General features: G+C 45.0%; 1 protein-coding gene across 1 annotated transcript; it reads right to left on the bottom strand.

The window, feature by feature from the left end:
* Nucleotides 1–572: 572 nt before the first annotated feature.
* On the bottom strand, nt 573–27,337 carry LOC148125039 (uncharacterized). Its single transcript, XM_087938756.1, has 7 exons — nt 27,330–27,337; nt 22,280–22,354; nt 5,355–5,419; nt 3,810–3,901; nt 2,601–2,679; nt 2,407–2,521; nt 573–1,819 (listed from the first exon to the last, which is right to left on the bottom strand). Exons 1-7 carry the CDS (start codon nt 27,335–27,337, stop codon nt 1,801–1,803), a joined length of 453 nt encoding a protein of 150 aa, XP_087794882.1. The 3' UTR covers nt 573–1,800.
* Nucleotides 27,338–27,596: the final 259 nt, after the last annotated feature.

The following is a 27,596-nucleotide window of genomic DNA, read 5'->3' as shown; positions in this document are numbered from 1 at the left end:
CCCAGGTTCGAGACCCAATGGAATGGGCTGAGCTCCTGTTACTTGTCCCAGATCCTACCCACCTAGCAGTTCGAAAGCATGCAAATGCAAATAGATAAATAGGTACCACTTCAGTGGGAAGGTGACAGCATTCCATACACCTTTGGCATATAGCCATGCTGACCACATGATCATGGAAATGTCTTGAGACAATGCTGGCTTCCTCAGCTAGCAAATGGAGATGAGCACTGACCCCTCAAGTCAGACATCTGGGTAGGGGAAAGCTTTACCTTTATATTGAGTGTATATTGCCATATGTACTGTAGCTTTAAGTCCAATTTATATTAATCACAAAGGCTGATCTTAAAGGGGCTATTTGACATTTGAAGGATCTGGGGGTTTCCATTCTTATGGTAGTCAAGCTACAAGAATCCTCTCCTCATCTTGACTTTCAGGATGTTACTCCCAAGAATTTAGATCATCCTTTCTCAACCTTTTCACTCTGGAGAATCCCTTGAAATAATTTTCAGGTCTTAGGGAAACTTGGATAAAAATAAGACACATATACAAAATTTCACAATACACTGCTAATCTACATTATGCATATTCTCCAACATTTATAACAGCAAAGTGACATAAAAATTCCCATCACTAAGAATACTAATGCTACACAGTTTTTAAAAAGTGTTTTGTTTTCTCCAGTCATTTTACCTGTGGGACCCTAGTTGAGAAAGGCTGGTCTAGGCACACAGTAAGAAGGAAAAAATGGCAAAAATGGCTCCTTGAAAACTGATTCTCATAACCTGAAATAGGCTCTTAGAATCTTAAAATCAACTTCATTTTTCCATATTGTACGCTGCAGACTTACTGTGTTAAAACAGCACCACTGTGTGCCCAGTTCCTGAATAACACTTATACAGAATATATAGAAAGTAACATTATTTTGAAAAATGATTAGTAAAAGTGTAAATATTTGTCCTATTTTACGTTGACAATATAGGAAACAGTTTGTTATTCTTTCTAATTAGCTTAACAATTTAGCATATCTAAGAAAGGAATATAACATTCTACATATGTAGTTCAACTTTGCTAATAGTGCTAAATATTAAACAATATTTAAGCTTACCACCACCATATCCCATTCTCTTGCAATAGGTACACAATTACTTTAACTGTCAGCACATTTCCCTATTAAATCCAACAAAGGTGAGAGTAACATTTAAATTTTCAAGACAGGTGTCATTTGATGGACAGCATTGTGATCGGTTTATGGTTTCTGTGGGTAACAAGGTAGGGCTTATGTCTTCAGCTTTCATCAGGATGCATTGCCCTAAAGTTCATTTCCTTGGTTAAATCTTTGCTTTAGTGGGTAAGATGACAGAAAGGATTCCATATTTTTTCAAAAGAGAGATATTTTCATAGTGGCAGCAATTCTCTGGTGTGCAAATCTGAGATAGGAACTATCCCCCAAGCTCATTTTCAGTAGAACGGCATGAATCATGCTTTACAGAGATCTATGACTCATCTTGTGCTTCACTAACCTTGGATGCACCTTTCAAATAGTTTGTTTTCATTTCTGAGGAATTGATGGAAGTGGATGGTAAGTGAACATTTGCTTCATTTTTCTCCAGAAAAAAAAATTCCTCTTCCTCTGCCTTGACTGGAGATACAAGTTGCTTAGACACAAATGCAGCTTTTTCTGTTTTTTTTTGGAAAAGACCAAAGCTGCGTGGTGTTTCCTCGGCAGGCAAAATCTGGCTGATCATTGGTTTCAGAGCCACTGGGTCATCACATTTGTAGACAGTAGAAAAGCTCAGGCTATCAGCTTCCAGAATTCCCCCTGCAACAAGGGAAATTAGTTGTGGGTTTCTGGTGGACTTTGTTGTCCCAGCAGCAGACTGTGGAAAGTCTATTGGAACTTCTGGCTTTTGAGAAATGTTGTGATCAGTGGAATCTGTAGGTTTGTTAGTGACACATTCATGACTCTCATTTTCCTTGCATTCCTCTCCACTTAACAAAGATGCATCATTTGATGATCCACTTACGTTTTCTACTTCAAATTTCTCCAATATTAGATCCTTAATATTAGGCTTTTGGTTGACTGAAGGGTGGTCAAGAAATTCATCAGGAGATTTAATCTGCTTCTTAAATTCAGTGGGACGATCATTGAAAGAGTACTGGTTATGCTCAGAGTATCTTCTTCTTGTACTCTAGTAAATATACTTACCAGTATTAAAAAAAAACAAGCTATATAGAACATTTAAGCTGATATTATTGCTCTATGTGCATATGTAAGTATATGGATAGAAATACAAATGCATGCACTTTTATCATGTGGCAGAATAAAAATCTTACATGCTATCTCTCCTCTCACTAAAGCTAATAGACCTGTTTTAAAACATGAGAAGCCATCCAGTTAGTAATTACCACTTATGGACATGGTCATCATCATCATCTTTATGAATGGATGCACGTTCATCACCAGAAGCTGCACTTCTGTGATTCTTGTCAGTCATGGAAGCTTCGGGAAACTGATGGGAATCTGAGGACAAAAATGATAATGTTGATGTTCTTACAGTCTATTACCTCCTTATACATCCCAAACCATCCATCATTCCTACCTGCTTCAGGACTGTTCGTAGTTGGGGATAAATCTTGCTTGCATTCATTAAGTTGTCCCTCTATCTTTGACAAGCAAACCTGCAAAGGCAGGAAGCAGAGTTACACTGTGAAAGAGAAATCAATTTTCAACACAAGAGTAACTTTGAGAAGACTGACAAAAAGGATCTAATAACAGTTTTCATGTTCTCTCCAAAGGAAAGTCACACAGAAGCAGCCACAACTTGAACTGTGGTCTGAGTCCAAGATATGAGATAATGCTCTTAAGTAACTGGGAAGATTGAAGTTGATTAAAACATCTTCTGAAGAATCAGAACAGTTTGACAGTGAACTACTTAGAGTGTTTATGGACCAACGCATCTATTCAAGCAGAAGCTAGAAAGTCATTTGTTTTAATATTTCTGTAAGTCTTAGCCTTTCATGGGGACAAACTGCTCATCATGCTAAGATGTTCATTGAAATGGAGCTGTGTGGTTGTGCACTGGTTAGAATGCAGTACTGCAAGCTATCTCTGCTGATTGCCAGTAGTTTGATTCTAACTGGCTCAAGGTTGACCCAGCCTTTCATTCTTCTGAGGTCGATAAATGAGGACCCAAATTGTTGGAGGCAATATGCTGATTCTGTAAACCATTTAGAGAGAACTGTAAAGCACTGTGAAGTGGTATATAACTCTGAGTTCTATTGCTAATAATGATAGCATATTGGGGATAAAGGCTGTTAAGAGTGTAAAACCCCTATCTTTCAGCCTCACTAAGTAGACTAGACCAGGAAATCAGCTTCACAGGAAGTCAAGAACTTCCCTTTATTGAGATTGGCTACACAGGAATAGAATCCTGCAAATTGTTCTGCACACACTACAATAAATGAAGCCAGTATTTGCCTGATAACTTTCTAAATGTTATCTCATGTTTTTTGGACATAAAAAGTTCCATTAGCCTAAGTAATGGTTCTTGCACATTTCCACCAAAGACAACTTCTTTTCTTTGTACACTACTTCATAAACCAGTCCAGAGAACTAGGTATTTTACTCCTACAATTTTTCATTTGATAGTGTTTGCAAGGATATGGTCACATGGAGGCAAAATTAAGGTAGATAAACTGAATCCAAGAAGACATCCAAAATTGTCATTGGGGTGTATAGGTCTATTCCAAGTGTGACCATCCTCATCTTCTCTGCTATATGTTATTTGGAGAAGTAAACAAACGCTTACCTTTCTAGACTTGGTTGCTGGTTTTGACAAAACTTGATGATGAATCTTTACTAGTCTTTTCTTCAGTTTCTGCTTTGGCAAGATAGCGTCACCTAAAAGGATTTAGGCTAGTGTCATAAAAATGCTTTGGATGTTCTTTTCCACTGCAAGACCTAAAGCACCTATTTTACCCTTTAGAACAGAGGTGATATTCAGCAGGTTCTGACCATTTCTGGAGAACCAGTAGTGGAAGTTTTGAGTAGTTCAGAGAACCAGCAAATACCACCTCTGACTGGAGATTTACAGCATCCTTCCCCTGCCATGCCCACCAAGCCACAAAATCGTCTCTCTCTTGAGGAGCGCTTGCAGAAGCAGTGCAGGAAACCAGTTGGGCTCTTGAGAGATGAGAGTGACTCTGGCTGCTTCTCTCTGTGAGCACTCCTAGAGAGAGGGATGATTTTGCAGGTAGCTTGGCCAAACTCTTGTCCCTGGGAGTCAAAGCGCTGAAGCACGGGAGACCCAGGAAACTTCAGCCAGGCTCCTCGAGTGAAGGTGGAATGTTGATGCTGCACAAATGCAAGTAGCGCAGCACTCCCGCACCTTCCAGCCTTCTCCATTGCCTCTTTGGCCCGCCAGTATTGCCACCCCTCTCTTGCCGCAACAGCACCATTACCTCATCCTGGCCAGTGAGGGCTGCACCACCCACAAATTTGCACATTACACATGTCATCCACTACGGTGGAGATTTCCAACCCCATCATGTGCTAGTCCCATATTCCAGAGCTACAGTAGTCACAAGAATGGCCCTTTGGTCATCCTGGAGCAGCTCCTCCAGTCCATGGTAGGCCAGCGCACCCAGATGGAGGAGCAGCTGCTCCGGGATAACCAAGGGCCAGTCCTGTGACTACTGCAGCTCTGGAATATGGGACCGACTTTCCCACCAATGTCAGCAAGCCACCCCGGGGTGGATTTCCCTCTCCTGCCATTGGTCTTACCTTCCAGTTCCAGCTCTGATGGCTCTACTCAAGGTAAGATTTGCGCTCAGCTGAAGAGTGGGGGCCAGCAGGTGGGAGGGCCATATGGGCGGCGTAGCCTTGTGTTCCCGCGCAGCCTGGATTAATTGCTTTGGGGGGGTGCTTTGGGGGGGACATATCTCTGTGAACCACCAAAATTTTCTCATGGGCCACCAGTGGTCTCCAGCCCACTGGTTGGCAACCACTGTGCTAGAAGGCATATAATGCCCAAAGATTGCCCACTCTTGATCCAGATGTGTCATCTATACTTTATACATTTGATGGATGAGTCACTGCATGCTCTTCCATTATTACTTAGGTTCATCTTCTAAAATGCCAGCCAGAATAAGTGGATCAAATGTTAGATATAGTGTAGAAATGAGCAGGACAAGATTCCCAGATGATTTTGAAGGAATGATTTTTGCAAAGGTAGAAATGTCATTTTCAAATTTCATTCTCTGCTCAACTGTTTCCTTTAAGTTGAATATGGTGATCTCCTTCCCCATCAAGTCACATAAAAGCTAAACATTAAGTACAGTACCAAAAACACTACCTTGTTTTTGCAAGTTTGCTTCTGTGATCTTTTCTGCAGACTTCTTGTTGATTTTAAAGAAGAATCTGGAATTTAAAAAAAGTTGAGCTAAGCATTAAAAAAATCTTAGTGAGATGTTCAGCACACACAGGTATTAACTCTGTTCACATGGGCATATCAAATCAAGATGATTATAGTAGGACAATAGCAGAGAAGATTGTGCTCCTTTTATGAAGAGATATTTTAAATTAAACAGCCACGCTATGGAATTCACTCAGTGTCAGGGTTCCAATGATTGCCTTAATTAAATCATGAGCCATGAGCCAAGCTTCAAAGGAATCCAAAAGATTAGGAGCAACATATCTGGCACTAACCCACATGAAGCCAGCTCTGAGACACGTAATTTACTATCACCTATAACCCTGTTTCCCCCCACACACCCCAGGTGTGTCATAAATCAGATTCTCCAACGAAACACATCCATCGGCTGAGTGTCATCAGTCACACACTCGAATGAAGGCTTTTCACAGGCAGAAGATCCAGTAGCCTAAGCTACAATCACCACAAGATAAGTGTGGAATGTGCTTCTGGCCTTCATCTGCTGAACTGCTCCCTCAGGCCTTTCACCCCTTCTTCTTATAGCAACTTGGAAACAGGCATAGGAATGATTTACAAGTTGACATTCAGCTCCCCTCACTTCTTGAAAGAGACCCATAGAAAGCAAAAACAAGTTGAGTGCAGGTATAGAATTTAGGATTGCGACCACCTCCAAGCTTGAATTACCCAAGATGCCTCTGATAAGGGGTAGTCCTTCCACTTTAAGTATTGGAGTTGTCTCCTGTGCCACCTCAAATGGAGGATTCACTGCACCTCATCCTGTGACCACAGGATCTGGGGGCTCATGAGGTAGGGGCCTCAGGGTCGATCTGACTGTTCTGTATTAACATTCTTGAAGACTCGCATTCCGATTGGTCCACCCGGACCGCAACGTGATTGGCTGACTGAACTCCTGTGATTGGAGCGCTAAGAATCTACCGCAATTGGCCGAGCCGATCGCGGGAGATTCAAAGCGCTGCCATTGGCCGCTGAGCCGCCGGCCGGCTGTATAAAGCCAAGTGGCTCGCAAGCCTATTCTGTTCCATTCTTAAACTCACAATAAAGAGCTGAATGTTCACTCCCGAGTCTCGCCTCTCAATGCGAACCGATCTACCCGACAAAACACTGGCGACGAAGGTGGGATCGTGAGGCGAGGAACGAACCAGCACATGGCAAATGGCGCACAACGACCCACAAGATGGCCAGCAGCACCCCGCCACCCGCTCCATTCGACCCAGCCACCGAGGACTGGGAATCGTACACCAATCGCTTCCAGATGTTCCTGGAATGCAGCAATCTCAAGGATGGCAACGGGCAGAGGAAACGGGCCATGTTCCTGATGCACTGTGGCCCCGCGGTATTCAAGATGGCCAAGGCGCTGGCAAAGCCCGCCGACGTAAAAGAAATGGACTGGGCTGACCTCGAGCCCATCTTGCGCCGCCATTATGCCCCTGCCATGCCCATACTCATCCGTAGGCACGACTTCTACTGGCGAGATCAGCGCGAGAGCGAAACCATAGGCGATTTTGTGGCCCAGATAAGGAACCTAGGGGGTCTATGCGGTTTTGCCGACCTGGACGAGGTGTTACGTGACCGAGTCGTCCTCGGACTCAGAGACCCCATACTGCAGAGCCGGCTGATGGCCAAGGGCGACATCTCCCTAGCCGACGCCCTCGCCAAGGCAACTGCAGCCGAGGCCACCCGCCAATCGGCAGCCCGGATGCGGCAGACAAACACAACTGAACGACTGCCAAGCAACGAAGCGACCCCGGCACCAGCGAGGCCCAGAGAAGCCAGCCGCCGAGAAACAACCACACATCACGGCGACATTGACCCCCAATCCGACACTGATGAAGAGGAAGAGGAGATCCACCAGCTACAGGCGGAGGGGACATAAGTCGGAGGGGACATAAGTCAGGATTCCATTGCGCCGGCTGTGGCGGCGACCACCCCCACTCCGAATGCCGTTTCCTCGATGCCATCTGCCGGCATTGCGAGAAGCGGGGGCACATCGCCAAGGTGTACCGGAACAAGAAAAACTACAGCCCACAGTGACGAGGCAGCAGCCCCCGACGACGAGACGGCACCCCCCCCAGAAACCGAGACCGCCAAACCAAGAGCCGATGGAGCCGCGACGGCCACAGCAGATGACTCAGCGAAGCACAGTGGCACGAAGAAACCCACCAGACAGTCGTCATCGGCCACTCATCGACCATGGACGCCCGAAAGGTACACGTGGAGGTGAGCATCGAAGACCAGCCCTGTGAGATGGAAGTGGACTCTGGGTTCTACCTCTCCATGGTCTCTTGGCGCACAATCAAGCGCCTAGTGCCAACCATCCGCTGCCACGAGCTAGACGACCAAATACTAATCCTGAAGGACTACCAGGGAAACCACATCCCTGTGGCCAGCATCGGACATTTTAAAGTCACCTTCAAAAACCACACCGAGGTATTGCCACTCACAGTCGTAGCCAAAGACCGCCCCAGCTTGCTCAGCCTGCAATGGTTCTCCCTGCTGGGAATAGAAGTGACGGGCATCCACCACACAGACGAGGCCGACTGGGAAGCGACGCTCGTGAGGGACTTCCAGGAGGTCTTCGACGACTCTCTAGGCAAGTACCGAGGGGCCCCTATCTCCTTCAACCTTAACCCTAACGTCGCCCCGATCCGCCTCAAACTGCGGCGAGTGCCATTCGCGCTCAAACCGAAAATCGACGAGCAACTAGACAAGCTCGTCGCGCAAGGGGTTTTAGAGCCAATTGACCATGCCCGCTGGGAAACGCCCATAGTCACCCCCATCAAACCTGGTGGCTCCATAAGAATCTGCGGTGACTATAAGGCCACCCTCAATCACGCGCTACAGCAAAGCGCCTACCCCGTCCCAGTAGTACAGCACCTTCTGCACTCACTGGGGGGAGGCCGGGTCTTTGCAAAACTCGACCTGGCGCAAGCCTACCAGCAACTGCTGGTCGATGCCGAGACAGCCGAAGCGCAAACGATTGTCACACACCGGGGGGCTTTCCGATGCAACCGACTCCAATTCGGAGTCAGCGTCGCCCCAGGAGTCTCCCAAAGCCTCATGGAAAGACTCCTCCAGGGAATAAAAGGAGTGGTCCCCTACTTTGATGACGTGCTGGTCGCAGCCGCCAACAAGGAACAATTAGAAACCCGTTTAAGGGCGGTGCTGAAAAAATTCAAAGACGCCGGCCTTAAAGTAAAAAAAAACAAATGCCAACTCTACACCAAGAGGGTCGAATTCCTGGGGTACCTCCTAGACCGGCATGGAATCCACCCAATCGGAAAGAAACTCAGAGCCATCAAGGAAGCCCCCACACCAACAAACAAGGTGGAACTACAGGCGTTCTTGGGACTGCTTAACTTTTACAATGTTTTCCTACCCCAGAAGGTGACTGTGGCGGAACCCCTGCACCGGCTACTCGATAAAGCAGCCACCTGGACCTGGGGGAAGCGGGAGGAGACTGCATTCCAACAGACAAAAAACCTGCTAACATCAGACGCAGTCCTGATCCAGTTTAGCGAGACCCTGCCGCTAACAGTGACATGCGACACGTCGCCCTTCGGCATCGGAGCAGTCCTCAGCCACACCCTACCCAACAGGAAGGAAGCACCCATCGCCTTCTTCTCAAGAACGCTGGCCAGACCGGAGAGAAATTACAGCCAGCTGGACAAAGAAGCCCTCGCCATCGTCTCCGGAGTGAAAAGGTTCCATGAGTACCTTTACGGTAGGACCTTTTCAATCATTACGGACCACAAACCCTTACTCGGAATACTGGCAGGGAACAAGGCCACCCCAAACATCCTGTCACCCCGGATGACAAGGTGGTCCGAGTTCCTTGCCGCTTACTCGTATGAACTGTCACACCGGCCCGGCAAGAATATCCCGCACGCAGATGCACTAAGCCGGTCACCCCCACCAGACTTAGACGATGTCCCAGTGCCCACAACAATGACCCTGCAAATAGAGACTCTACCCAGCCCGCTCTTAACCGTGCCAGACATTGCCCGAGAAACAAATAAAGACAAACGGCTGGCGCGGGTATTGAGCTGGGTAGAGCGGGGGTGGCCAGAAAATGAGGGCAGCGAACAGTTCAAAGCCTTCAGGAACTGGCAAACCGAGCTGTTCACACAACAAGGGTGCATACTCTGGGGAGACCGGGTAGTTATACCAGAGACACTACAGAAAAGGGTACTGGCAATGCTACATGAGGGGCACCCGGGCGTTGTCAAGATGAAAGCCCTGGCCAGAAGTTATGCTTGGTGGCCAGGGATGGACAAGCAAATCGAGACATGGGTCGCCAGGTGCAACAGGTGCCAAGAGATGAGATCCACCACCCCCGCCGCTCCAGTCCTGGAATGGGAAACCCCCAGAGGACCGTGGTCGCGAATACACATAGACTTCGCCGGGCCGACCAAGGGGCATACATTCCTCATCACCGTGGATGCCTACTCCAACTTGCTGGAGGTAAGCACCATGAGGACAACAACAACAGAAGCAGTCATCGATAAGCTTAACAGACTCTTTGCGACACATGGATTGCCAGATGTCTTAGTGTCGGATAACGGCCCGCAGTTCACGGCACTGGCATTTGAAAGATACCTGGCCGAGCGGGGCATCAGACACGCCCTAACCTCGACGGCACACCCGGTGGCGAATGGACGGGCGGAACGGATTATCCAATACACAAAGAAAACCATCCAGAAAATTGAAACCGGCGACATTCAAGAAAAGATAAACAGAATGCTACTCATACAGCATATTATGCCCAGCACGACCACAAACAAAAGCCCAGCAGAACTACTGATGGGCAGGAAATTGAGGTCCCCGCTGGACCGGCTACACCCCACCTACAACCCGGAGAAACCCCCAGATTCCTCCAGCTGGCACCGGGCACTCAACATCGGGGACACAGTCTATGCAAAGAACTTCACAGGAGACCCACTCTGGGTACCTGCGCAAATAACACAGGTAACCGGCCCCCGGTCATACAGACTCCAAACCACGGATGGAAGAAGCTGGAAGCGGCACATCGACCAGCTACGGTCCAGGCTAGCCGCCAACACCCCCGACGCCTCGACAACAACAACCACAGAAAGCAGAGAGGGAGGGGGAACCACAACAACCAAGCAGGGGAACGACAAAAGGCCGGAAACGCCAGCGGTTCACCCCCAAACGCAAGCCGAACACTCCCCACCAAAAGATAGCAACGTCCAAATAAACCAACCATACTCACCAGCAGACCTTGAGCTGTCGCAGACGGGAGCTTCACCTGGAAGGTACAGCCAAGCCAGCTCAACCAGCCCAGAAAAACCAGGCGGGAGCAGCAGGAACTGCACCTCGACCGACCCAGATAATCCGGGCGGGAGCTGCAGCGACAGGCCCGGCTCACCCTTCCAGGCGGTTCCATCGAAAGGGTTGAGAGCGACGCGGAGCCTGTCCGAACCAGCTGACGATCACACAGGGACTGAGCCATGCAGGTCAACCAGGCAGGTACAGAGCCCCGCCTACCTGCGCGACTACGTCACCACGCTGCGTCGGATGAAACCATGAGGGGAGGGGTGTTCTGTATTAACATTCTTGAAGACTCGCATTCCGATTGGTCCACCCGGACCGCAACGTGATTGGCTGACTGAACTCCTGTGATTGGAGCGCTAAGAATCTACCGCGATTGGCCGAGCCGATTGCGGGAGATTCAAAGCGCTGCCATTGGCTGCCGAGCCGCCGGCCGGCTGTACAAAGCCAAGCGGCTCACAAGCCTATTCTGTTCCATTCTTAAACTCACAATAAAGAGCTGAATGTTCACTCCCAAGTCTCGCCTCTCAATGCGAACCGATCTACCCGACAAAACACTGACCATGAGTTTTAATAGGCTATTATGGAATACTGGGTGTATCTTCCCTAGCAATCAGGGCAATTTCAATTGCACCATGACTGGGTGCAATCTTTATGGTCCCATAAACTTTGGCCCCAGTTTCTTGCTAGAGAGTTTCAGCCTCAGATATTTTGTGGAGATGTAGACCTTCTCTCCCACCTGGAATGGCCATTGCAGGGCTCGGTGTTTGTCTGCCTGTTTCTTATAAGTCTGCACCGCTTTAGCTAGCACTTTTTAAACATTCTCCCAAGTTGCTTTTAGCATTAACATCCAATCGGTCAAGCTGACTGATGAGGGGGGATCTCTTATATACTCAGGCATTGGGATGAAGTCCATATCACTCACTATCCTTTTTTTTTTCAATAATTTTTTTATTTTTATTTTTTAAACATCTCTTTGAGTGAACAATGTGATTCCAGGTTTTTACATTCCAATACAAACATGACTATGATTACATGTTTAGCTTTCTTATGCAATTTCATTTCATATCATTATCTATTCCAATTTTCCTTTTAATATTCTCATATATTACTTTATAATATCTATATTCTTAATCAATCTCTATATTCATTATGCACATTTTCTTGTATTCATCATATTTGCAGGTTTTATCACATTATGTTATTCCATTCATCATTCCAAAAATTCATCTTAATTTATATTATCCAGTATTTATCCCCTTTCATTGTCAATTCAATCTTGCCACCCTCTTTACATTGTAACACATTTCCCATTTTATTTCCTTTAACCAATTATAAAAACTAGTAATTGTATAGCCATTTTTAAAATTACTATATTCTATATTCAAATTCCTCATCATATTATAGCAATATATTTTACATTTTTCTTAACTTTACTATTACCTTTATATTTTCTAATATCAATATTCCCCTATTTGTGTATATTATCTGCACATATATTTTCTATCAGATTCCAGATGGTATTCCCTTTTCCCTATTACATATTAATTTCTTTATACATTCCAAAAACATTTATATAACAAATTGTATTGTCCATTTTATTCCCATTTCACCAATTATAAAAATTAATGACAATAAAATCATTTTTAATTTGCATACTCTATATTCATCACATTTCCTCATCACATTATTATATCTTAAATAATGATCTTATAATAAATTCTTATTTCCATATCTGTTCCAATTAAATTTATTTATCTATTTTTAACAATAATTCTTAATAAAATATTAATTCCAAACCCCTTAACATATGTATATCTATATTCTTGACTACTAAAATACATTTCCATGCAGAGTCCCCCATCCTTCCCATTTTTAACCATTGTCTCTTATTCTCCTGACTATATAAATTCTTCTCATCTTAACTTGCTTTCCATTTTCTATCATTTTTTGGTCCTTTCTCTTAATTTCCCCCTCTTTTCCTTGTTATTTTCCACAGTTTCTTTCCCCGTTTTTTTTGTTTTGACCTCCTCCCCCTTCTGGTCTTTCCTCTGTAATTTCCTCTTCCTTTGTTTAGCTTTCAAAAAATTCTCCCCTTTATTTATCATGTCAGTCATTAAAAATTTAAGTTTAATTCCCTTTTTGTCCTTTTGTAGTAGTTTCTGTTTCCATTGTTCTTTTAAACTGATTTCCTCTTTGTTTAACTCCTCCCTCTTAGGCTTTCTTTGTTCTTCTATGATTTGTGTCACCATTTCTAGTTTTTCTGCTATGTTGCTCCATATTTCCAAGCTTTTATTTATCATTTCCTTTAAGCTTTACAGTTCCAATCTTATTTCTTTGCATATTACAGTCAATGTCCATAAAACTTTATTTTCTAGTTTTAATCAGTCTATTCCTTGTCAAACAATTCCAAAACCACCAATCAATCCCGGGGTACTATCTTGGGTATTCCTTTGCTGTAAAATTTTAACATTCCATTTTTCAGAGTTTTGTTATAATAAAGTTTCTTTTATTTCTTTTTAAATTCACACCTTAGTTAGACCACATGTTTTTTATAGAGTTAGTAAAAATTTTCCTTTACCATTAGGTGGCTGTCTTAAACCACTTTCTACTTTCCACCTTTTAATTTCCGCTTTTTAAGCTTTTATTAACTGCTAATTCCCAATTTGCTGTTATTTTCTTTTTAACATAGTCAATTCCAGCATTTTGAACAATACCCAATTAGTGCCAAATTCTGTATAATCACCAAATTCAATTTCTTATTCTATTGTAGTCAAAAATTTTCTCTGAGTTCTATCACTTCTGTTTAAGTCTTTTCCAAGAGTTTCTTACATTTTCCAATTTCTCTCTCTTTCAAATCACCACTAACACAATCCGTAACCAGAATTCTTTTCTGTAATTTTCTGGGGTTACCTTTTAAAGTCCAAAATATTTCACCTGGTCTACACACTGTTCATGACTTCACCAGTCCAGCACAACCTTAGTTCCTGGACAGCTTCCCGTCTTTATGGTAGTCATTTTAGGCTACCACTATAGCCTGTCTTTGGCGGGTGTGTTCCTAGCCAAGGAGGAGAGATGTAGCTCCCCTTGACCCAGTAGGTGGTCCCCCTTTCTGAAGGTGGTCCCCCTTTCTGCAGGGTGGTTCTAGTTTGGGACCTTCTGATGAGTAGAGCTCAGATCGAAGCTGCACTCGATCGCGGACTCTAATCAGAATTCGACAGAAGTGCCATTCACTACCCTGAAGGGGGTTAGTCCTGTGCTACTGGGAACAGCATTATTTTACATGATCTCCACAAAGAGCAGGTCCGCCCAATTGGACTGCTGATTATTCACGTAGCACCTCAGGTACTGCTCTACCATGGCATTGAGTCTCTCTGCTCTCCATAGGTACTCGGATGAAAGGCCAAGCTAACACCCTGGGATGACCCAATAGACTGCAAGAACTCCCCCCAGAATTTAGCCATGAACTGGACTCCTCTGTCTGAGATAATTCTTCCTGGTACTCCATGCAGGCAGTAGATGTGCTTCAGGAACAACCTAGCTAATTGGTGTGCTGAGGGTAGTCCGCTGCAGGGTATGAAGTGCGCCTATTTGGAGAATAAGTCTATTACAGTCCAGATCACCATGTTCCCCCCACTTTTTGGCAACTCCACTATAAAGTCCATTGCAATCTCCTCCTGTGGCCTCATCAACTCTGCTACCATCTACAATAGTCCAGAGGGTTTTCTTGGTCATTTTTTCATTGCAGAGCAGATGATGCAACTTTTCACATAACTGTCAATATTTTTCTTTATGCCAGGCCATCAGAATTGCCTCCATGCTAAGTGTAAAGTCTTTAAGAACCTGAAGTAACCTGCTGGTCTGGCCTCGTGGCTCCTCTGAAGGACTAGGTTGTGTAGGGATTCTGGGACATAAAGTTTTGTCCCCTTCCATGCTAGGTCATCCCTTTTTGTCAAGATGTGTCCCAGAACCAGGGGTCTGCTAGCAGTTTGCCCTTGAGTTTTGTAGTTAGATTGCTAGCAGTTTGGTCTTGCTGGTTGCAGTGTTGTCATCTGGTGATCACTTGGGCAGCTATTTGGGTAAAGGGGACAATGGCATCTAAAACCTCCTCCCATTCACATTTGTACTGGCACAAATGAGGGTGTCAGACAGAAAGTTCCTCCCCCGGGATGTGTTTTAGCAGGAAGTCGAATTGGTTGAAGTATTGAGTCCAGTGGAGTTGTTTGGGTGATAGTTTTCATGGGGTCCTAAGGGCCTCCAGATTTTTATGGTTGGTCAGACTTCTAATGGCCTCTGCCCAGCATGTGGTGCCAGGTTTGCAGTGCCTATTTCACCGTGAAAGCCTTTTTTCCCCATGCATCCCATCGCCTCTCTGTGTCCATGAGCTTGAAGGAGGTGTAGGCACAGGGCTGTAGGTTCCATTGGTTTATTTCTTTGGAGTAATACTGCTCCCACTGCCACATCGCTGGCATCTGCTTGGATGATGAAGAGTTGTTTGGGGTCAGGATGCTTCAGCACTGGTTCTTTTGAAAACAGTTCTTTCAGTGTTTCAAATGCCTTTGGCAGGTTAGGTCCTACTGTAGGGGTTGTCCCTGGTGGGGTTTCATTCCTGGGCTATTTGTCTTTAGGAGATCCATCATGGGTTTGGCAATCTTTGTGAAGGAAGGGGATGAATTGTAAGTAGAAATTAGCAAACCCCAAGAAGCTTTGTAGCTGCCTTCAGGTGCAAGGGGACTGTCAGCCTAAGATGGCTTGTACTTTGGCTGGGTCCATCTCTATGCCCTCACTTGAGACTCAATAGCTCAAATAGTCTAACTGTGCATAGTGAAATTCACATTTTGACAGTTTGTTGTATAGGTTGCTGCTAGAAGTTTTTCCAGTACCTGGCAGACTAGGGGTATAGGTCATGGTCATGGTCATAGGTCATGGTCTCAGTGTAGATGAGGATATTGTTCAAGTAGACAAGGTCTCCCTTATAGAGGTGCTCATACAGCACCTCATTTATTAACTGCATGAACACCGCCGGGGGGGCTGCAGTCTGAAAGGCATAACTTTTAATTGGAAACTCCCTAAGGGGCAGTTGAACACTGTTTTACATTCACCTCCCTCCCTGATTTAGACTTGGTAGTATGCTTCTCTGAGGTCTAATTTGGTAAAGACCTTCCCCTTGTCCAGGTGAGATAGCATGTCCTTCATGAGCAGGAGTGGGTATAGATTGTGTACACATAGCTCGTTTATAGTTCTAAAATCCATGCATAATCTCATAGTCCCACCTTTTTTTTCTTTGAACAGGACTGGGGCTGTGACCCATGGCTTGGCTGGCTCAATGAACCCTCTTGCTCAGATTTTGTCTATATAGTTGCACATTTCTTGCATTTCCTGGGGTGTCATGGCATACATTTTGGGCTTTGGTAGTTTTGCCCTGGGGATGATTTCTATGGTGCAGTCTGTCTCATGATGGGGAGGTAGGACATCACACTCAGTTTCACTGAATACCTCTGCGAGGTCCTTATATTCTCTTGGGATCTGTCTGACCTCTGGGGTTTTGTCAGAGGTGGCTGCCAGTTGTTCTGGTGAGCCCACTGGGAGGGTTCCCTGTGTGGATGGTGTTTCTACTTGATGGTGAGGAGGTGGCTGGGATCCCTTTGCTATCCTCAGTCTGCAGCTGCCCCCCAGCTACCAGATGGTCAGGCCCCACTTGTCTAGCCAGGAGAGTCCCAGTATGATTGCATATGTCATTTTGGGGGCCACTACGAATCGAATTGTTTCCCAGTATTCTGCTAGCTCTAGCTTTGCTGGTTCAGTTAAGTGAGAGGCATGGCCCCCTCCCAATAGGGACCCATCAACCTTTTTGAACCAGATCGGGTAGGCCAGCCTTTCTGCTCTGATCCCCAGTTTCAGGACCATGGTTAGGTTGATCGGGCACCTAATGCAGCCTGAATCTATTAGGGCTTGGAAAGTCCCCTGAACATCTGTTTTTGGGGCTGTGGGAAGACAAAAGGGGAGACCAGTCCACTCACCACTGGTTCATTTTTGCCCTCGTCCTCAGTGTCATAGGAATCTGGCGACTGGTCATCATTGCCTGGGTTTCCCTCCCTCTTCAGCTGGGTGGGGAGGGACCTCTGCAGCCTGAAGGGCCTTCTGGGATGTGTTGGTAGCACATCTGGGGCCTCATTCCAGTTGTGCCCTGGGTGGTGATTCTGGCCTTAGTTTTGGGCCTGGGGCTGCGCATGTCGCTGCCATGGGACCCATTTCCCCACATCAGTAGCATTTAATTGGGCTTCATGGGAGGGCTGGTTTTGGGGCCAGTTGTGGTGCTGTGGTTCCCTGTTGGCTGGGTGTTCTCTGGTCTGGCTGACTTCTCTCTTTGGTGTCCGGTGGTTTTTTCATGTCGTTGGCGTATAATGCCCTGTTCTCTTTTATGGCCACTTAGAACCACTCAGAGAGTTGGTTCAGGATGTCCTGATAGGTGGTTACTTGGACAATTTGCTTGTCCAGGCTTGTTCTGAAAAAATGAACTAGCATCCTTTCAGGCAAAAGGGGTAGCTTCCCACTGATACTCCTGAATTCACAGATGTGTTCCTTGATAGGTCACCCTCTCTGCTTTAGGTTGCTGAGCTCATCTTCCGCATATGGGTCCTCTTCTGCCTCCTCAAATCTGGCCTCTAGCAGTAGTAGGAAGTCATCTATGTACTGCAATTGGTGTGTGTGGGGGGGCCTCTTGTGGAGGGTTGCTAGCCATCCTCTTGCTTCTTCCTCCAGCCCCTCAGAAATGGTATTCACCATGTCTCTGGGGGATGGGTAGAGGTGTCCATAGCATTCTAGGTGGATCTCAGCTGAGTCAAGGAATAGAACTAGCTGGTCTGAATCCCCATCAAATTTTCCCCTGAAATGGGGTAGTTCATTCAGCACTGCTCTTCCCTCCTCCTGTTGGCTTCTGTAAGCCTGCACTCGAGGTGGCTGGCCTTCTTCCCTGGCTCTAGCTCATAGAGAGGGAGGGGGCTGCCTGCTGTGTGGGAGAGGCACTGGCTGCAGCTTTGGACTCCTTTTTCTTCTGGTGGGTGGAGAAGGGGGGCTGTGGTCTTGCCTGCTTCTCCTCATTTCAAAGGGCTCTGTAAAAACTCCCCTCTGATGGTAGCCTGGTCAAATTCCTTCCTCAGCTGCTCTATGCATCTCCCCAGGGGTTCCGTTAGGGGCTTTGGGAGCCTGGCCTCTGCCCAGTCCCACATCCAATCCACTCTTCCCAGCTCTCTCAGGGGCCTTCCCCCTTCTGAGCCTGTGGTTGGGAAAACTCCAACCCTAAAGCACTTAGTTGCTTTAGGGATTTTCTTCCACCAATACTCATCCATTTTTCTTTCAGTCACTGGAACAGGTTCCTCGGTTTTGGAATTCAGGGTTTGCACTCTGGCTATAATTATGCTGTCAGCTTCTGTCAGCTGAAGACTAGGTCTGCTTCTCCCTCGGTCGCCTGGAGCAGGCTCTCTTTTGATAGCTCCCCTCTTGCCATGGTTGCCTATGTTTGTCTCCATGCACCCCAGATGTCAGAGAGCGATTGGAGAGGCCAGGACCCAAGAACCCTAGTAATCTTGAGAGTTGGCTTGCTATCAGAGTTCTAACAATTGCCCTAATTAAATCATGGGCCTCGAGCCAAGCTTCAAAGGAATCCAAAAGATTTATTAGGAGTAACGTGTCCGGCACTAACCCGTATGAAGTCAACTCTGAGACACGTAATTTACTATCACCCCTTGGATGTGTTATAAATCAGATTCTCCAACGAAACACATTCAGGGACTGGGTGTCATCAATTACACTCTCCAATGAAGGATTTTCACGGGCAGAAAATCCAGTAGCCTAGACTACAATTTCCACAAGATAGGGCTTCTGGCATTCATCTGCCACACTGCTCCCTCAGACCTTTTCTCCCTCTTCTTCTTATGGCAACTCAGGAACAGGCATAGGAATGATTTACAAGTTGACATTCAATTTACTTCTGTAGAAAAATTCGAAGTTCCAACAGGCTGGTTCTTTGAGATAGAAAGGGCCTTTCCGATGTCCTAACCAGCATGTCCATGCTCATTCAGATTTCTGAAAGCTATTGCCTAACATATTCAAAGGATAATACTGAATTTAACAGGAACAGCTATAGCAAGATGGGTCTAGGAGCTGAATAGGAAATGCCATTCAAATTATCCTAGCAACAGGCTATGGAAGACTGTTGAGTTCCTGAAGTAATCTTTTTTATGTAAACTAATAGCATAAATCTCATTGTTACATAATCTCAACTCTAGTCCACAATTTTCCAGCTTTTGCAATTTAGTGTCCCTTTCAACTGCAGCCAGCATAGTGTAAGTTTGAAGCTGGTGTTTAACAAGATACTTGTTATTTAAGAGGGGATTATTACAGTTACCCATTTAGTGATGGGACTTTTTCAAGCTATAACTGGCAGCAGTTCAGTCAATATGAATAAGTCATGATGAATGCTGCTAAACAGATTTAATAAAAGTTATATCTTAAGAACAGAATCATGCAACCATAGCATTGTTCTGGATTAACTTTGCAACTTTGACAATATTTCTGTCTATGCAATTTACCTGCTTGAAGACTGGGTAGGAGAGGAAGGCTGAGGAGCCAAGGTTGCAAGCTGCTGGTTTTCTCCTGGCTGTACTAAAGAACAGCTAGCATCTTGCAGTTTCCTCTGAAAAACAGTCACTGTGGAACAGGCAACAGAGTCCGAATTAACTGTGTCTTTAAAAAAAAAGACATATCACCACCTCTTGAATTAGACATTTTAACCTTTTCAAATTTAAAACCATTCTTATCTTGTTGATTTGGCTTCAAAGCAAAGTGATTTGATTTGCAGCAGAGATTTTTACTATCAGAACAGTTTTGCTTTCTGAATTATTTGGGAAGATTAATCTCTGATTTCTCCTACCTGTATGCTCTAATTCCACCACGGTCCTCTCTGCTGCAAATGCTCTGCCTTCTAGTTCCTGCTTTTCCATCAACAGGCATTCTAGGTAGACTCTCACCCTCTCTGAGAGTCTTAGCTCTGTACATTCAGACAGCTCCATCCAAAGGAAGCACAAAACAGAAGTCAAGCCTAGGCTTTCTTTCCATGGACACATAATCAAAGATAATGAATCTCTTTTCACAGCAACCACCTAAAAGTGTTGAAGCATGAGAAGCATATGCAGGAGATGCATTTTCTATATTAGAAGGTGTTTTGTCCACATAGACCTACCTAGTTGTACCTTGGTACTCAATTGCTTTGAAACTCATTGAATATGGTACTCAATGCATTTTGACATGAAAATGTCCTGGTATTCATTGTTTGTTTGGTACTTGAAGCACAAGCTAGAACTTGTTGGTATTGGCTGTCTTGTGACTCATTACATTATTCCTTATGGAAAAAATTGTTTGGTATTCATCATTTTGGTACTCATCACACCTCCCAGAACCAATTAACAGTGAGTGCCAAAGTACCACCATACAATCTTAGATTTATATGCAAGGATCTTATTTCACAAAAACAAAGATGCAGCATCCTAATCTTGTGTTTTCAATAGAAATCCCCAATTCAAACTGTCAGCTCTACCTCTGATAACACAAGTTGATCAATTTCATTCAGCAGGCAAACCAACTTGCAGTTGTCCTTCCTGGCATCCCCATTAAAACTGAGCAACAGATTTCTAATTGAAAATACTCAGACCCATAACCTCCCCCTCAAAGAAAACATGCAAACGCTTAGAAAGGAGACATCATCCAATATCCCTAAAAAAAGTCACTTCAACAAACTCACCTGGGATAAACAGAAAAGCACCAGACTGCACTCCTTAAAAAAGGAAGGTGAGTGTTGATGATAGGAGATTCTATTCTCAAAGGAACAGAACCAGCCATCTGCAGACCAGACCTACAATCTAGGAAGGTATGTTGTCTTCCTAGAGCAGTGGTTCCCAAACTTTTTCAGTCCATTGCCCCCTTGATGCTACAAACTCATCCTTAGTGCCTCCAACCCAAGGGTGGGATTCAAATTTCTTAACAACTGGTTCTGTGGATGTGGCCTAATTTGTGAGCATGGCTTGGTGGTCATGTGACTGGTTGGGCATGGCTTGCTGGCTAGGCGTGGCTTGGTGGTCATGGGACAGGGTGGGCATGGCCATGTGACTGACAAACCAAAGATAAGTGGTCCTCGCTTAATGGCCACTTGCTTAGTAAGTGTTCTAATTTATGACTGACCTCCCCAGAACTACTTGATCTGGTTTTGGAGTTTTGACAGTCACGCACACACACACACACACACTCCCTTCTAACTCTGCTGGACCAGGTGGTTTGACTAGATATCTCATTCACTTTTCCTCCCTTTCTTTCTTTCTTTCTTTCTTTCTTTCTTTCTTTCTTTCTTTCTTTCTTTCTTTCTTTTTCTTTCTTTGTCCCTTCCTTTCATCCCTCCTTTCTTTGTCTATCCTTTTTCTTTTTCTCCCATTTTCTTTTCCTTTTCTCTTTCTTTTCTTTCTTGACTCTTCCTTCTCTCTATCTCCCTCCCTCCATATCCCATTCATGTTCTCCTCCCTCCCTGTTTCTTTCTCTCATTCCCTCTCTTTCTCTCTTTCCCTCTCTAACTTTCTTCTGTCTCTTCCTTCCATCCCCCCTCTTTGTCTATCCCTTTTCTTCCTTTCTCTTCCTTTCTCTCTCCCTTTTTCTTTCTTTACTTGCTTGTCTGTTCCTTCTCTCTTCCCCTCTCTTTCTTTCTCTTTCCCTCTTTTTTCTCTCTCTCTCTTTCCCTTTCCCTCTCCCTCTCTTGTTTTTCTCTCTCTTTCTCTCTCTCTCTTTCCCCCTCTCTCTATCCCTTCCCTAACCTATTTACCTATTTTCTGCCCAGGCAGGTGTGGCCTAATCTGTCAAAGGCCTGGGCTAATCCTGCATCACCCTGTTTTCCCTTTCAGAGGCGCCGGCCCTTTATCTCCCCATTTCCTCTCCCACAACTGCCTCTTTCGTCGTCCCATGGCCATGACTTTACCTTCCTCCCATGGCTAGCTGCCAGGGAAGGCAAGCCAGGGCTGAGCCGTTGTTGTTGCTGGGCTCCCTGCCAGCCCACATCGCCCTTGTCATGAATACATGGAGCCGCCGCATTTTTTTCGGTGTGACTGGACTGCAGCCACAACGAAAAAAACACATGGCTGCTGGAGGTTTTCTGCAGAGAAAGTTACTGACCTCTGGCTTTACTCTGCTTCTCCAATGTGCCACTGCATCCACATTCTAGACACCAGCCCTACAAGTCCACCCCATTGAGCCTGCTACACTGGAGGGACTTGCCCAAGCAAGTCCGAGCGGAGTGGTGCAGCAGTCAATGGGGTGTCCCTGCATGGCTGGTGCCCAGAATATGGTGGTGGTGGCATGTTGGAGAAGCAGAGAAAAGCTGGAGATCGGTAATTTTCACTGCAAAAGAACTCCAGATGCTGCATGTTTTTTTCCGGTGCGGCTGCAGTACCAAAAAACCACACGGCGTCTGAAGGTTTTTTGCAGCAAAAATTACCGACCTCCGGCTTTGCTTGCTCCGCTTCTCCAACGCGCTGCTGTGGCTGTCAGCGATTATTGCGCATGCGCAATGAGGACTGACTGGGCAGAGAACGGAGGAGTGGGTGGAGAGGAGCAGGAAAGCCAGGGGCCTGTTTTACCGGTTCTCCAAACTACCAGGAACAGAACCAGTAGAATCCCACCCCTGAATTGTGCCTTGCAAGGGGCCTACCTCCAACACCCCCCTGCCACCTCTTGGAGCCCCCCTGCCAGCTCCCTTGCCTCTTAGTGCCCCCCTAAGGCATCCCAATGTCCCCCAGGGGGAGGTACCTCCCACTTTGGGAACCACTGCCCTAGAGTAAAAATCAAGGATGTGGCTGAGAACCTAACCGAAAGAATTAGGTCCACAGATTATTACCCTTTTCTACATTCTAGGGACGAATGACACAAATAAGGACTTGAAAACAATATTGAGTGATTACGAGTAGCTAGGCAAGAAAATCAAGGACTTAGGTGCAAAAGTAGTTTTTTCATCTGTACTGCCAACAAAAGGACAACATCCAGTAAGAGAACACAGAATTCTAGAAATGAACTATTGGCTAAAACGGGGGTCATCAAACTTTTCAAACAGGGGGCCGATTCACAGTCCCTCAGTGTTCTGACCCAGCCAAAGTTTCTGAAAAGCAAACACAGATAAACTCCAAAACTGAAACATTCACGGCTTTATTCCACAAATAACCCTCTTTGTAGATAACAGATGGCGTGCAGACAATTAGTCCAATAAATCAGAGTGTGTAATCATCACACTAACTCCTTCGAACTTTTGCCTTTTGCAAAGGCAAAAGCCATTTGCAACCAAGCTTATATTCCCTAGAGGGGTCATTAATTAGCATTCTTACTCCCGAGTCACTTCTGCTGTTCTTCCATGAATCATCCTGCTCTCACTCACACCTAGCACAGACTTCTCGGGAACAACCTCCTGATTGCTGCCCGCGAACCACAACACTCAGACTGGGGGGGGGGCGCATCAGCTGGGTGGGCATGGCTAGGTGGTCATGTGGCTGGGTGAGTGTGGCTAGGTGGTCATGTGGCTGGGTGGGCGTGGCTAGGTGGTCATGTGGCTGGGTGGGCGTGGCTAGGTGGTCATGTGGCTGGGTGGGTGTGGGAAATTTAACAGTCCATTTTGCCTTTGTCCTTGCTGTACTTGCTCAACCCAAGGAATCTATTTACTTAATAAGACCTCTCCTCCAATGGGAAAAAGAGCACAAACTTCCTTGCCACTTGTCTAACTTCATTACAACAGCAGCTTCAGGCTCCTTAAAATAGGCCATTAAAAAAGAATAAAACAAACAGGATTTCCTTCAAAATAACTCCTAATCATATGTTTCAGATGACCACACAATAAACCACACTGAGAACTGCACCAAGAGAGACATTGAGAGACATTGGAGGCAGGCAGAAGAAAGTGAGAATCAACACAATGCCCCCTCCAGCCTCCAATGGTGAATTAAGGAGGGATAATGGTCCCTCAGGCTGTTGTGGGCTGGACTATAGTTTGCAAAAAACATGAACAAATTCCAGGGAAGGGATAGCAGACCAGATTACTTTTTTGAATTATTTGGGATTACAGGACTAAAGATTTTAAGCCTGAAAGAGAATTCACAAACTGATTTGCTTTTTGCCACACCTGTGCATGTGTATACAAACACACAAACACACACACACACACACACACACACACACACACACACACACACACACACACGAATATCTACCAAAATTGTTCAGCAACCAAATTGGTGGATATACTTTATATATGGTGTAGAAAGTTAGCACTCTCCCCTCTCCTAGAAGAACGAAATATTATAGGAAATATTAAAAAGGCAGAATATTATATTTCCCTGGATAAGAAAAGGAGAAACATGTATTTAAAGACAAAGCAGATTCCTGCAGCTCCCTGCCCTCTCTTCAGCACCAGGGTGATGGGATTAGGGGATGATACATTAGCCTTCTACCCATCTCACCACATGGCACCTGGGAAGATTGCATCACCCAGCAAAATTCAACCAAGCTATCCCACATGGCCCCATGGGAGTCTGACAACCAATCAGAATACATTTTTTGCCAGAAGAGCAGGAAGCAAGTTCAAAGCCCAGAGAGGGCATAAAACCAAGGGACTCTCAGCATCTCTTTCCTTTTCACTCAAGAGCTCCAAGGTATGTGGTCCTGTCCACCATTAAACCTTTTTCCAAGCAACTTCCATTAATCCAGTGTCTTTTTCCCAATTTGGAACTGAACCCAGAAGGATATTTCTTCCAACAATGGCAAGAATCAAAGCAGTGGGTGAATTTCCTTCAGGCATTATACTGCAGTTGCATTTGAATTAGTGTTAACCAACTTCAGCTGATTTTGAAAAAGCTAGGAGACATGGATTGGGAGCTGAAAAACATCCTGAAAGGCTGTTTTTAAAGATTTTTAAAGCAAGTTTACCAGCCATTAGTAACCCCTCCCCTACTCACCCACTGGCCCTGGATCACATAGCTGCTATGCCAGCAGCAGAGCTTCTTTACAAGCTGGCAGCAGCCCCTCCCCTACTCACCCACTGGCCCTGGATCACATGGCTGCTATGTCACGTGGCTGCATCATAATTGATAGAGCGAATTGAAAGCACAGGAACCTTGGGTGAGAGTGACCATGTCATACTAGAATTCAACACAGCACAAACACAAGCAATAGAACACAATTATATCAGAATTCTAGACTTTAAAAGAGCTGATTTTAACAAGCTCAGGGAGAACTTGGGAAAGATTCCTTGGATGAAAATCCTAAAGGGGAAAACAATTCAAGAATCTTGGGAAACTCTGAAAAATATGATCATAAAGCCCAGACCAGCACAATACCAATGAGAAAGAAAAACAAGAAATCCAAGAAGAAACTAGCATGGCTGCACAAAGATGTCTCTGACAAATTGAAAGACAAAAAGGACAAGTACAAAAAAATGGAAAGAAGGACACACAACTAAGGCAGAATATCAGCAGATAGCCAGAATCTTCATGCAAAAGAACCTATAGCCCAACCTACCAAAAACATAACTGTAAAAGACAGACTAGAGACAAAAGTTAAAATAGTAAAAGAACACCTGTCTGATCTGATGAATACAAATCACCAGGACCTAATGGATTACATCCCAGAATTCTAAAGGAGCTGGTGAATGTCATCTTAGAAACACTACCACATCTTTCAAAAATCCTTGAGCAGTGGGGAAGTACCAGAAGACTGAAAAGAGCTGATGTGATTCCCATCTTCAAAAAAAGAAAGAAAAAAATAAAACAGGCCCAGGAAACTACAGACCTATTAGCCTAAGATCAATACCTGGGATGGTACTGGAAAAGATATTTTTTTTAAAAAAAACAGATCTGCCAATTCCTAGAAATGAGTAATTTAATAACTAGCAGTCAGCATGGGTTTGTTAAAAACAGATCATGCTGAACCAGTCTTATTTCATCCTTCAACATAGTGACTAAATTAGTAGACCAGCAAAATACTGTGGACACAATATATTTAGATTTCAGCAAGGCATTCGACAAAGTAGACCACAACCTACTTCTTGGTAAGCTAGAAAAAAGTGAGATAGATAGCATCACCATCAGATGGATTCATAATTGGCTTACAAACCATACTCAATGAATAGTCCTTAATGAGTCTATGCTTACATGGAGGGAAGTAAGCAGTGGGATTCCATTTTAGGCCCAGTACTTTCAATATCTTCATAAATGACTTATATGAAGGAATAAAAGGGGAACTTACCAATTTGCTGATGATATTGGCAAGAATAGCTAACATCTTAGAAGACAGGCTCAAGATCCAGATGGATCTTGACAGACTTGAATACTGTGCCCTATCTAACAAAATGAAATTCAATGTAGAGAAAAGTAAAGTCTTACACTTAGGTAAGAAAAACCCAAAGTACTCATATAGAATGGTTGAAACCAGGCTTAATAGCAATAACTGTGAGAGGGATTTGGAATCTTAGTGACAACCAGTTAAATATGAGCCAGCAGTGTGCAGCAGCAGCCAAAAAAAAAAAAAAGCCAACACAATCCTAAATTGCATTAACAGAGAGATACAGTCAAGATCAAGTGAGGTACTAGTACCATTCTATAAAGCCTTAGTAAGGCCAAACCTAGAGTACTGCATCCAGTTTTGGTCACCACACTATAAAAAAGACGTTGAGACTCTAGAAAAAGTGCAGAGAAGAGCAACCAGGATGATTAGGGGACTGGAGACTAAAACACATGAAGAACATTTACAGGAACTGGGCATGGTTAGTCTAGTGAAGAGAAGGATCAGGGAAGACATGATAGCAGGGTTCCAATATTTGAAGGGCTGCCACAGAAAGGAAGGGGTCAAGCTATTTTCTAAAGCACCTGAAGGCCAGACAAGGAATAATGGATGGAAGTTGAACAAGGAGAGATTCAACCTAGAAATAAGGATAAATTTTCTGACAGTGAGAACAGTCAATCAATGGAACAGAAGTTGCCTCCAGAAGTTGTGGGAGCTTCATTGCTGGAGGCTTTCAAGAAAACATTGAAATAGTGTAGGGCCGTGACTTGAAAAGTTGCCCGGAAGAGCCCCACTGCACATGCGCACCCCAGCCAGCCAGCTGACTGTTGGGTATCTGCTGCGCATGCATGGGATGTGCGCGTGGGAGACACATGTGCATGCACAGAGGCATGCGGCATTCAGGGGGTTGTGTGTGCATGTGCAGAGGCTTGCGGTGTGGGCAGTTATGTGTGCATGCACAGAGGTACACGGTGAGCATGCAGGGGTTCGCTCTCGCATGCATAGGGGTTGTATCATGGGTGCAGGCACATGAGTGTGTGCACGTGCACATACGTGCTCACTTTTGGCATGTAATGTGGGAAAGGTTAGCCATCACTGTAGGGTCATCTCTTGCTTGGACGGGGGATTGGACTAGATGACCTTTCTGAGCTATATGCAGATGAGAAGTGTTATCCAGGCTCACATATCCCATTAAGCTATATTGCTGTACAGCAGGGGTGTCAAACTCACATCGCCATGGCGGCATATTGGGACTATTCTCCCTTTGCTACGCTGGGCATGGGTGTGGCCAGCGCATGATGCATCTGGCCCATGGGCTGGGAGTTTGACAGCCCTGTTATACTACTTCAATTTAAATTTGTTCAAAAGAATGCATTGTAATCTTTAAACCATGTTCATCTCTTAAGATGTGTGAATAAATGCAATTGAGGTTTATTTAACTCACTGTTAAACAACCCAGAACTCCATAGTGTAAACCCAGTTGTTCTTTGTTAAGAG

This window comes from Pseudonaja textilis, chromosome 9 (genome assembly GCF_049901715.1).
Source record: "Pseudonaja textilis isolate UNSWEBS1 chromosome 9, rPseTex1.2, whole genome shotgun sequence".
Classification (NCBI taxonomy): domain Eukaryota; kingdom Metazoa; phylum Chordata; class Lepidosauria; order Squamata; family Elapidae; genus Pseudonaja; species Pseudonaja textilis.
The sequence above is the reverse complement of the archived record's forward strand: the minus strand, read 5'-3'. Positions and strand labels throughout refer to the sequence as shown.

Excerpts from the sequence above, each read along its gene's own strand:
- LOC148125039 (XM_087938756.1), bottom strand. Across the intron at positions 5,420-22,279 it reads CGGAGCAAGCAAAGCCGGAG|ATTCTTCTTTAAAATCAACA; the intron begins GTCGGTAATTTT and ends TTTAAATTCCAG. Across the intron at positions 3,902-5,354 it reads AGCAAACTTGCAAAAACAAG|GTGACGCTATCTTGCCAAAG; the intron begins GTAGTGTTTTTG and ends AAATCCTTTTAG.